Consider the following 13,102-nt stretch of genomic DNA (forward strand, 5'->3'; position numbering starts at 1 on the left):
CACACATTTTTGTAAAATAAGATGATCGAAAAAGTGAATTGTATCAGCGCTGTCTTCAATTACCGTCGAATTTTTCATTTTTTAAGAAATTATTGATCAGCTTCTAGTTTATACGAAGGTTATACGATTCTTTTACTTAAAGTCTAAAAGCGCGAATGCACAATTCTCTCTATATTCATTATGTCTATGGTCTGAATGCTGCATTCAGGGCCATGTTCAGTTGGTTCAGTGTTCAGGCCGTACAGAAGCGTGTATGACACGTGCTCTCTATCTCCTTCGACAACGACTAACCATTGTCAGATGTGCGTGTAAACATGCATTAGTTGGAGTGTTGAGGAAAATTGCAGCAAGTCCACTAGAAAAGCAATTGAAAACGATTCGAAAACCTCGTGAAAAAATCGTGAATTCTACGATCGGATCTTATTCTATCGACCGACCTAATTTTCATTCCGATTTACAGTGCCTCGATATAATGCCAGACGCGCAGCGTGTCACCGGCGACGATGAGCGTTGTCAGGTTGAATATCTGGAGACGCCCGTCAAATCGGAAAATGATAAGAAGGAATATAGGTGAGATGGGGGACGAATACTCGACAACACGTGTAGTTCCGATTGAAATAAGTGTGAAAAATAATATCTATGACTCTAGATAATGAGTCTAGGTCTTGAAAGAAACTCTTTAATGACGTCCTTTATAGAAAGGGTTAGGTTTTTATGTAAAATATCTTTGTTGGTGCGCGCGCGATGTGTGTGTGTGTGTGTAATTTAATATGCTGCAACAATATAAACACTATTACAAATTGTAAAACACTACCGGAAATTTTAATTCTCTGACTTAACGTTTAGAAAATAATTTACGCTTTACGCTTTGAATTTTATTATTACAGTTGCCTAGGTTAGCTAGATAGAATCCATAATAGCATAATTTCATTGATTCAATACTAGTTCAACATTAGCCAATATTGCACTATTGAATTGTGCTAGTAAAGATACTAACAATGATTTCAAGGAATCGTCTCCAAGTTCATAATAATAACAAATAATAATAATAAATGACTTAAATATTTAAAGGTTTTGGTAAATAAATAAAATTTAAAAAATAAACTGCTAATATGAATTAACGCTGATATAAGTAACGTAAACAATTTATGATATAATGGTGATAATTGAAGAATTTGTATCACATTTGTATGTTACTTAAAATATATATTATTTCGATTATTTTAACATACTATTTTCTTTGTTAAACAAATGTATATACTAAATATTATATTTTAATAATTATCAACATTCTCAGTAATTTCTTATTCCGTTATTATCTGCTTTGTCTTCCAAATTTAGAGTCATCAGATTACCGAATGGTTTAATAGCTTTGCTAATATCTGACGTGCATTCAAAGACATGTGCTTCTCAAGATGAAGATGATGAAGGTAAGCTGATACGAACCTGATCTTATAAATTTATAAAAATGTGTAATTGAATAATATATAACATAATATATAATAAAATATATAACTACTTGTTTTTATATGTAAAAATGTTATTTTTAATGAATATAGAATCTAGTGAAGATGAAAGTGGAGAGGATGAGGAAAGTAACGAAGAGGATGATGAAGAGGATGATGATGAAAATGAAGATGAAGATGATACAAGTGATGAGTATGACGAAGACGACAGTTCTTCAGTTAGACGAGTTAAGAGAGACGAAAAAAAGGTACATAACAATTTAGTTTACATTTTAGGATATATCTTCTGAATTAATTTTTTTTATTTTTAAATTTATTTTTTTACAGGCAGCCTGTGGTTTATGTGTGGGAGTAGGTAGTTTCAGCGATCCGTCAGAAGTTCCAGGCATGGCACATTTCCTCGAGCATATGGTCTTCATGGGATCTGAAAAATATCCACAAGTATGCATAAATTTATTATAAAATTCATTTATTTATATGTTTAAATGCATAAGTATTGAATTACTTGCAGGAAAACGATTTTGATGCCTTTATCAGTAAGCGTGGTGGCTTTACCAATGCCTCAACGGATTGCGAGCATACAACATTTTACTTTGACATTCAAGAGAAACACTTGTTATCAGCTCTCGACCGTTTTGCTCAATTTTTTATCAAACCCTTGATGAAAAAAGATGCCATCACGCGGGAGCGAGAAGCTGTAGAAAGTGGTATATAAATTATAAGTGTAAATCGATATTACAATTTGCAGTTTTGATACGCCATGCTCATATAGAATTTCAGTTGGCCTTACCTTGCGACGACAATAGAAAGGAACAATTATTTTCCTCCTTTGCGCGAACTGGTCATCCAGCCAACAAGTTTATTTGGGGCAATTTAATAACGTTGCGCGATAACGTAGATGACGACAAGTTGTACGAAGAACTGCACAAATTCAGAGAACGTCATTACAGCGCTCATCGAATGAAGTTGGCTATACAAGTAACTTCATTGAGACTGCAATAAGAACCATTGATTGCTTATTAAACATGGTTGATTTATAACTTGTTTTATTATAGGCGAGACTACCGCTAGATACATTAGAAAAATATGTTACAACGTGTTTTGCCGACGTACCAAGTAACGATCTGCCTCCTGACGACTTTACCGAGTTTAAAGATGGTGTATCTTTTGATACTCCTGTTTTTCGAAAAATGTATAAAGTTAAACCTTTCAAAGATGTCAGCCAGGTACATAATTATAAAATTCAAACAGATTAATAGTTAATTAATAATAATAACAGACAGTTAATAAATAATAAGTTGCATTTTATTGCTGAATTGGATAGTACTTTCAAGTAGAAGTTATATTTTTTCCATAAAAAATGTGAATTTAAGAAATGTCCAATGGTTATATAAATAAGAGCGTTAAATTTTTTCTACTTTTAACTTTACGTTTTCTTCATTTATGACGTTGTTAAAAATAGTTTTATATACCACAATCTTACTAAATTTTGTTTTATTATTTTTATCTTTCTAATGTGTTACAATTGTATTTAAAATGTAATATTACATAAAACCAAACAGAAATAAAAAAACTATTGTTTTTATACAGAATAAATATATAAAATAATTGTCGTTTGTAGTTAGAAGTAACATGGACAATGCCTTCGCTACTTCATTTATACAAAAGTAAACCACATCAATATATCTCATGGATTATCGGACATGAAGGAAAAGGTTCCTTAATTAGTTATTTACGCAAAAAAATGTGGAGCCTCGATATGTTCAGCGGTAATAGTGAGAGCGGTTTCGAACATAGCTCCATGTATGCCTTATTAAAGCTTACTGTAGTGCTTTCCTACGAGGGACAACAACACTTGGAGGAAGTTCTAGATGCGATATTTTCCTTTATCAATTTATTGAAGAGGGAAGGTCCGCAGAAAAGAATTTACGATGAAATTTATAAGATCGAAGAAAATAATTTTAGGTAAACCAATTTTTCAATATAATAATAAATGTGTGAAGAATCGAATCAGAAAGAAAAAATTTAAAATATATGTAAAACATTACTTATAGAGGCTTTTTTTTAGATTTGCCGATGAGGAGGATCCAGCAGATTATGTGGAAGATTTATGCGAGAGTATGCATTTCTATCCGCCGCGTGATTACATAACTGGGAATGAACTTTATTTCGAATATGATCCGGAATCTATACAAAAATGTTTAGATTACTTAGTACCAGAGAATGCGAATATTATGATCTTTAACGAAGATTTTGACTGTCTCGAATTAAATAAAATTGAGCCGTGGTTTAAAACTAAGTACACTGACATCGAGATACCAAAGGAATGGATTGAACGCTGGAAATCCATCAAACCATTGCCAGACTTTCATATACCATTACAGAATACATTCCTTACCAGCGACTTTTCTTTGATAGAATTACCAGTAGAGGTTCCAAAATATCCTGTAAAATTGCACAATGATCGTATATCGGAAATTTGGTATCGTCCGGATCATAAATTTCGTTTGCCGGAATGTTACATGAATTTTCATTTTGTTTCTTCTCTGGGACTTCAGTCAGCGAAGAAGTAAGTATAAAGAATAAAATAATGTAATATATTAAAATATATAGCATTATTTTAGTGCTGTATATATATATATATATATATAAACAAATGTATAACATTTCAGTACAGCTCTTATGGAAATGTATTGCAATGTACTAAAACTGCTATTGATCGAAGAATTATATCCAGCTATAGCGGCTGGATTTGATTATAATATTAGTGCCAGTGAGAAAGGTATTACAATAAAAATGAACGGGTTTAATGAAAAATTATCAGTAAGTATGTGCTTAAAAAATGTACGTTAGAGTACATTTATAATATATACATTATAAATACAAATTTCAAAATATATCAATATTTTACTTGTATTACAGCTTTTATTGATGGCTATTGCAAAATATATGGTGGACTATCCAACTCTCGTTACGAAAGATCTGTTTGAAATTGTGAAAGTGCAACAACTTAAGACGTATTATAACACATTTATAAAACCTGGAAAACTCGTCAAGTATGAGCTTTTATTATTAAGCATAATTACAATAAAATATAAAATTTTTACATAACTAAAAAAACAATTAATGATACATATTAATTACAACAATGAATATTGTAAAATAAATTATAACGAATTACATTTCTACCAATTAATCAATAATATGTATACATTCTTGTTTTTTTCTCAGAGATGTGAGATTATGGATACTAAAGCTTGTCCACTATACACATGTTGACACGCATACCGCTCTACGTGGTATTAATTTTGAAGAATTTCGCGATTTTGTGAAATCCTTTACCGATCATCTATATATTCAATGTCTCGTGCAAGGCAACATGACGCAGGACGTTGCTGTCGAAACTGTACGACAATGCGTTGAAATAATTAATTGCGGCCCCTTGCTTTCTAGTACGATACCACAAATGAGAGTTACTCAGATACCTTTGGGTACATGTTATTGCAAGTTGAAAAATATCAATAAAATTGATGCAAATTCCGTAGTGACGAATTATTATCAAGCTGGCGTCACATCGATCGAATTATCAGTGCTAATCGATCTAATGATCGTAAGTGTTAAGTACCATTATTTTTCATATATTTTAAATATATAGAATCGTTGAATTTTATTTATATTTAAAACATCAAATTTAATCTTAAAATATTTGACTTAAAATATTAAATTTTATCTTAATTTTAAATATATGTCAAATTGTATTTAATGTTGAATGAAGAAAATAAAATAATGTTTTATTATTGCGATTAATTGATCCAATTTATCAAATTTATCCATTCTTCTCTTTTCAGATGATAATGGAAGAACCATTATTTAATCGGCTACGAACCCAAGAACAGCTTGGCTATGATGTCTCCTGCGCCCTTAGAGATCTTAATGGAATTTTAGGGTATTCCATTACCGTTCACACGCAGGCAGATAAATATACAACCGAGCACGTGGATCAGCGGATTGAAGAGTTTTTGAAATCTTTTAATAAAATTTTGGAAGAATTCTCACAAGAGGAATTGGATGACGTCAAGGAGGCACTAAGAAAATTGAAGCAATGTGCTGATATCGACCTAGAAGAGGAAGTTGACAGAAACTGGAATGAGATCACAAAATGGAAATACATGTTTGATAGACTTGAAAGGGAAGTGCTTGCAATAAAAGACATAAAAATTAACGAACTGAGAGAATGGGCCTCAAAGCACACACTAAATGGAAGTAACTTTAGAAAATTGAGCGTGCATGTGGTAGGAACTGATCCGAAAGAAAGTGCGATTAAGGAAGCAAATAGTGAGTAGATAACAAATTTAGTCAATGTCTATTTGTTTTTTGACTTACAATGATTTTACCTTCTATTTTTAGTTATTTATTTGCTAAGATATATTTTATATAATGTTGACATCAATATTATCCATGCTAAATTTTTTGAATTTTTATTAAAAAAAATATATAATTGATTCTTTTCATTATGTCACTTTTTGATTAGCTTTTCATAATTTAGCTTCTTATAAAAATTTAAGATATAAATGCAATGAAATAGATTTTTATTTAAATTAAAATAAAAAAGTCCCTTCTTTTATAATTAATAACAGCGAAAAGTGTTGCTTTACTCTGGTATTATCGGATTATATGTTTAAAGTTGCTAAATTAAAATTAAAAAAAATTGTTATAGATACCACAGAGGATCGCAAGAAAGCGCAATATTTCTTCCTGGAATACATAACCGATGAGCAGAATAAGGAAGCGCAAGATCATCATATTACTAACGTAGAAGATTACAAGAAAAATCTCTACGTTTATCCAGTAAGTGAGGGGATTAATCCTCTCAGAGCGCTGAATAAATGATACTTTAATAATAGTATAATAATAATAAAAAAATTATAAATTATACTGCCTTATTAATAAGGGTCTTTTTATTTATTAAATGCTTATATTTAATACTAATCTCCGCACTTCAACAATAAAATAAATTAAAATCAGATTACAACCGTGTAATTTTCAAGATTTATTACCTCTATCTTTTTTTTCGATAAGTCATTATAACTAATGTTAGAAATATTTTGCAACATGAAATATTCGAAATTAATAAAGTTGTCTCACATTAAAATAAGAGATTGTAAATTTTACATAGTTTGTAAGTTTAACATTTTTTCATGTTTCTTTTTGCATGCAACATGACAAGCAAATAAAATAAAAATATATCGTAAGTACAATAACTGAACGAACATAAACGTTATAATATAAGAGAATGCTCATTGAGAAATAAAGTACTTGCTCGAGATAATTTTTTGTATTCTTTTAATTGTATTCAAGACATGACAACACGTTTTCAATAAATCATTAAACTTCCGAAAATATCAGCCAACCATATCCGAACCTTCCGTCTTTCTCCTCCCTCCCTCCCTCCCTCCCTCCCTCCCTCCCTCCCTCTCTCTCTCTCTCTCTCTCTCTCTCTCTCTCTCTCTCTCTCTCTCTCTCTCTCTCTCTCTCTCTCTCTCTCTCTCTCTCTCTCTCTCTCTCTCTCTCTTTCCTTTCATTCTAAGAGTTTTCTTGCAAGACTCGATTGAAAGTTCGTTATCTTTCGCAGAAAGCCGTACAACATGTCGCGCAATGTTTTTTATAAACTGAACGGAGGACTCTACAAATCTTAAGTATTCTAATTTTTTGCGTTGTGTATATGTATTGTGAGAGGTTGCATTTATAGAAAATAAAGAGTTAAATATTATGAAAAAAAAGAAAATTAAATTTATCTGTCAACTAGATCAATTGCTCTGTTCCATCTTTTTCTCTTTTAGGAAAAAACATTTCGCGAGTGTGAGAAAGTATACAGAGCACTTGTATTCCAGAAGTCGGACTACAGCGAGTATTAATAATGCAATTTAAGTATTTCTAAATTGTTATAACATCCATTAAGAGTGCGTTTTGCATTTTATACTTCGAATAATCATTGTATATATCTTTTTTTTCTTTGCGTAATATTATAGAGTTGCCACTACATTTATATTAATTATTTACCTGCTATATACTCTCCAAATATGTATCCGTTTTTTAAGGTAGTTTAAATGTGTCTTTAGAGTTAGAATTTTTTTTCGGATCTGCCTCGTGTTCTCGCCAGCACTGATTCTCTATTATTTCTCTTCTTTCTTTTCCGCTGTTTTTTACTCTGTTAAATTATATGATAGGATCACGAAAGTTATACAAATAACAGTTACTCAGAAATGTATGCCCATGAGCCTTCGATACTTTTGTGTTTAAATAGCGAAAGCATTGAATCAGCTCTGCTCGACATCAGACATTAATTGGAATACATGTTTACAATACGGTACAATGTTTACAATGGTATTAATAATCCAACAAGAATACATCAATGCAGCTGCGTTTATATAAATGCGCGGATGGATCGGCAATGTGCGAACTAGCAATCTCTCGGCGTATCCTGGTGGCTAATCAATTACCATGAACAATTAACATGCTGTAATTACAATTTTCCTAGTTTGAAAAAATCTTTTCTTCTATTTGTGATTTTACTTCTTTTTTAACTTATTTTCCCTCTTTTTCTAACATACTCTCTAGCATATGGTAATTTAGCTCTAGCAAAATGTGCCTGGAAAAGACAATTCGAAAATTCTTTTGGTTTACAAACCTCGCAACGCATGTCATTCGCTTGACCGATCCACCGAAGTCAAATTATACAATTATCAGTAACAGCTGAGCGCATGTACAAGTTTTTTCGAACAATTCTGTCCTCATTTTTTCTCTCTCCTCCCTTCCTTTCCCTTCGTAAATTAGAAACTCAAGCGACAATCCGAACACAGTACAACTGCTTTGAAAATTCGAAAGGGTATTTTCTCTCTCTCTCTCTCTCTTTCTCTATCGCACACACAAATACAACCACATAAATGGTAACACGCGTATATTTTCTTTCCTTTTTATATATGTATCCCATGCGCTTTCAAGTTTATTTTATTTTTTTTCTTTCTTCGGATATGAGAAGAGAAATAAAAAAAAAACAGGAAAACAAACTAATAATTATCAAATATACATGTTATCGCGCGTATGCGTGTAATTTTTTCTTTCTCTATGAAAAATAATAGCGTAGTATACGTTATTGTAATATTTAATAAGAATATATAAAGTATGTATCGGGGCCCACATGCGTTTTTTTTCATCTACATCGATATCTTTTTTTTACTTTATTACATTATACTTGCGTTCGCTATCGTTACTTTTAGTTTATATTTCATATTACGTATATAAGCAAAACTACGTTAAGAAAAACTTAAAATTGATAAATATCGAGTGTGCATAACCCAGAAAGAGTGGATACTTTTTTGTTATTATTAATGTCGGATCGCTATGAAAAATTTCATTCTACTCACACGGGCTACAGTTAGAAGTTAAAAAATAAGAAAAACACGGTATATATGCAGCGACAATCGACGCTCGTCACTGTGTATGCACCTAAAATATATGCAAACGTAATATACAATACAATCTTTTTTCTTTTCATTTTTTAACTTTATTATTTAAAACAAGTTGTTGAAATTAAATAATCTTCGTTTCTTTTCTAATTCTTGCAAGATAGCCTAAGGCTCTAAAGTATAAAAGAAAGAGGACAATAATATATAGATATATAAAAAAGCGAAACTTTTCTTCAAATAAAGAATATAACTGTCGATGAATGTTGAAAGTGTTAATCAAAGAGAATCCTATACTCGGCTGTTTACAAATGCTCCATGCTAGAAAAGTAGCATTGAATCGAAACAAAAATATGCTGTTTTACTTTGAAAAATCGAGCGTGTTACCTGCAACATTTTGTACATTACACGCGTAGATTATAAAAGGAATTCTGCGTGATTTATCTGACCGTTTCTTCGTTACAGCAATCATATTTGTCATTTCAACTAGATTATCGAGAGTTTAGGATTTACTTGATGTACAATTAATTTTTTGTTATTAATTATCTGTTCACAACACACAATATTTCAAAGATTATTACAAATTGTTACTTCATAAATAGATAGATTATTTATAATTTTTAATGGTAATATCTCGGTATTATCATAGACGACTTGTCGTGGGCCCCATTTTTCTACTTATCACAACGAAAAGCAGGCAGCTACGCTCGAATGACGAATGCGCCTGTTTTTTACGTTGTTAATGCTTTATGAGTTTTCCTTGTTTTCAACATTTCTGCTTTCTATTGTATTCGATAGTGAATTCTTTTTTTTATTTTTTTGCATCACACTTTGCGTTCACACATTAAATTATTTCATGTTGTTATTACTGTTGCATATTCATATATCAGTGCAGCGGCAACTGATCACGTTGCATACATCGTTATTTATGTCTTTATTTGTTTTATATCCGGTATATATATATATATATATATATATATATATATATATATATATATATCAAGAGGTTGATTTCTCAGAAAGAAAATCATCTATCTTTACGTAAAAGCGTAAAGTGGCGTTTTTACTCTCAAATTCGTATTTCGTCAGATTCAAGAAAGTCGGCTTCTAGTACGTGTTATATGTAATTATGTGTGTATATGTGTGTATATACGCGTTCGGAACGAACGACTTTGTCAATTCTCGAAATTTACGTTATCAGAAAAGAATATCGTTTTAGCGATCGTATTTAGTGCACTGCAACGTACTTTGCAACGTAATCGTATAAGCGTTCGTATGCTAATCATTAGTCATTATGAGACTCAAATGATTACAAAATCATATTACATGCATCCATAAAATGTATGATTTACAAACGCTCTTATCGAGACAAATACGTTAAGCAAATGTTGATTACTTCGCATATGCATCGCGTAAAACAGTCGAATTATTTTCCACGTATGCTCAGCGCACATCGAAGCTGACATTATTAGTTATAATTCATCTCTGTTATTCGTATATATATACGTTTACATATCTTTTTTTCCTATTCCTACACGCAACTCAGGAAATTGAGAGCTTCGGAAGTGTAGGAAAACATGGGATTTATTTCTTTTCTTTTCAGCAAAATTTATCTCCGTGAATATCATTTTCTTAACATGCCATTTAAAGTTCCATCTGTCTTTCTTTCACTCTTATCCTCTTTCTCTCACAAGATCTTGTTCCTTTGACTATTCTCATTAACTGTCATTTTACTCAAATTATATAAAGTTTCTCATTGTCCTAATGCATTTTACGCAATAACAAATCTACAAAAATATAACATTTTATCTTATCATCATATCTCATTATATTATCTCAATAAATGATTTTCTCTTTTTACTCACTTTAATCACCTTCATACATGTGTCTTAGACACAACTCTGCCTCATCTTTGTTACTTATTTTGAATAATCGTGTTCTGTCGTGCTGTCTTGTTATTTCGCTGTTATATATCATTTCTATTGATAAAAGAACCCTTGTTTCATTTTTTTTTTAATTCCGGTGATCTTTGGTAGAAAGTCTTTTAGACTATTCTACACATAAATAGTAAATTTTTAACATAATCATCTCCGATGCGTAATGAACGTATACGCACCAATTCTATATATACACCATATCAATCACACTGTGTTACTTATGAAGCAACTGTTCATATGTACAATTAGAGACAAGAATATTTCTCGAAATATGCTACATTAGGCATACATTGCTTGCTTCTTTTCTGAACGCAATAAAATTAACTTTTTCCTCAAATATTTAATAACCGCCAAGTTGTAACTCATATTTTTAATTTTGTGTTATCAATTTTCATCAAATTAGAGTAACGAAATGGATCTAATTCTGGATCATATATCTACGACACATTTTGTATTATAATACAAATATTATAGATATTATAAAGAATATTTATATTATTAAATGTGTTAAAATTAATAGTACTTTTTGATAAATTAAAATACTCGTAAAAATAAGTTCCAAAATAAGTTGCATTGTTACAGCAAGGGTCTGCTTGACGAAAAATTAGCTGTAACAATGTAATTTATTTTTATAAGTATTTTGATTTATAAAAAACCTTTTAAACTAACATACACACACCTTTATAGATATTCAATTTTGTGTACATAAGGTCTTATTTATTAAATAATATTAATATTCTTTATATATATACACAATATTTGTATCATAATAACATTTATTGTTAAAATAAATTTAATAAACTAAATGTTTCTAATGGTCTAAGACTAACAAATTTTAACAAATGCATCATAATGTAGCATATTTTTTAAACAATATGAGGCATATCGTAAGGATTACTTCTCAACAAACTTATATTAGACACCATAACGATAAGCCTCAAGTCTGTTAGATAGAAATGTTATATCTAAATTTCAAATTTCATTCAGGACACCCGTTCATACAATTCTCCAACGCAAATAAATATATAATCTAGATTACACATATACATACGGTAAATATTCGTACGTTATGTCATAACGACGTGTAGTATGCCACGTTTATGTACATCATTATCATAGCTCACTCACAAATTTTTTCTCTTCCTTTCATTCTTTCTTTCTTACACTCTTTATGTTTCTTTCCCTTTCTGTTTTTCACTCCCTCTCCCCCTCCCCCCCCTCTCTCTCTCTCTCTCTTACTCACTCATTCTTATAATTACACACATTCTTAACACAATTTCTCATGTACTCATACTCTCAGGTACAATACATTCACACATTTTACACAGGCACAACTTACGTATAATATACTGCATAAGAACTCTAATCTAAACAATATATGTATATATATATATATATAAATATATATTTTACCTATATGAAAAGCATCAGTCTCCACGTGCTAATGATTATCTCAGTGTCCCGGTCAACAACATCGATCTTATCTACAAAAATCAATTAAACGCTATCACGTGTATTATGGCGTGTGTGTTCGTGTGTATATCAGACTACTCTCTTTATCGATCAGATCGAATCACTGAGATACATCGCAGCGAGCATTTCATATAATACCGGAAAATATATATTTTCGTGTAAAAAAAATAATCACACTTCTTAAGAATTAAATACTTATAGCAGCTGAGACGATTTGTTCTGAGTAGTAAAATTAGCGCACGCATACACTAATCAGTCGAGTTCCATTCCATGGTAATGCGAATAAAACTGACTCGCATCGTTTTAGCACAAGCACGATTTTTTTATCTTTCTATCTTATATAGAGTGGTACGTTTGGCAGTGAGGACATCATATATCGCATACGTCAAGAACGGGTAAAATCTTTACATCATGCCGTGTGCAAATGAGACACTATAAGTAAAGATTTCTTGTCTCCTATTATCAATATTTTGGACCCATCAGAGCTTTAGAACTATTGTGCACATAACATTTAAAAGCAAACAGCTTTCAATAATAACTATTAATGTTCAAAAGATAAAATTGTTTAATTCAAAATAGCATATTAACTTTTTATTATTTTTATATACATATTAAATTTTTATATCAAAGAATTTTAAACAGTCAGATTGCAAATAAATTTTTATGTAATTATAAGTCATGATAACTGCTGCTAATTATAAATTTAATGTACATTTGTTGAGATTATATAATAATAATAATAAATTAATAATAAATTAGTAAA

At 30.6% G+C, this 13,102-nt stretch overlaps 1 protein-coding gene across 2 annotated transcripts; it reads left to right on the forward strand.

The window, feature by feature from the left end:
* Positions 1-5: 5 nt before the first annotated feature.
* Positions 6-6,401, forward strand: LOC105830239 (nardilysin). Of its 2 annotated transcripts, XM_012669447.3 has the most exons (15): positions 7-302; positions 461-570; positions 1,342-1,430; positions 1,560-1,714; positions 1,794-1,907; positions 1,978-2,173; positions 2,239-2,444; positions 2,522-2,692; positions 3,088-3,431; positions 3,535-4,035; positions 4,139-4,289; positions 4,389-4,522; positions 4,698-5,076; positions 5,315-5,801; positions 6,184-6,401. In XM_012669447.3, exons 2-15 carry the CDS (start codon positions 473-475, stop codon positions 6,354-6,356), a joined length of 3,198 nt encoding a protein of 1,065 aa, XP_012524901.1. In that variant the 5' UTR covers positions 7-302; positions 461-472; the 3' UTR covers positions 6,357-6,401. The 2 variants fall into 2 exon arrangements, with proteins under 2 accessions (XP_012524900.1, XP_012524901.1); XM_012669446.3 differs by having other exon boundaries at positions 6-570.
* Positions 6,402-13,102: the final 6,701 nt, after the last annotated feature.

This window comes from Monomorium pharaonis, chromosome 11, assembly GCF_013373865.1.
Source record: "Monomorium pharaonis isolate MP-MQ-018 chromosome 11, ASM1337386v2, whole genome shotgun sequence".
In the NCBI taxonomy this organism is placed as follows: Eukaryota; Metazoa; Arthropoda; class Insecta; order Hymenoptera; family Formicidae; genus Monomorium; species Monomorium pharaonis.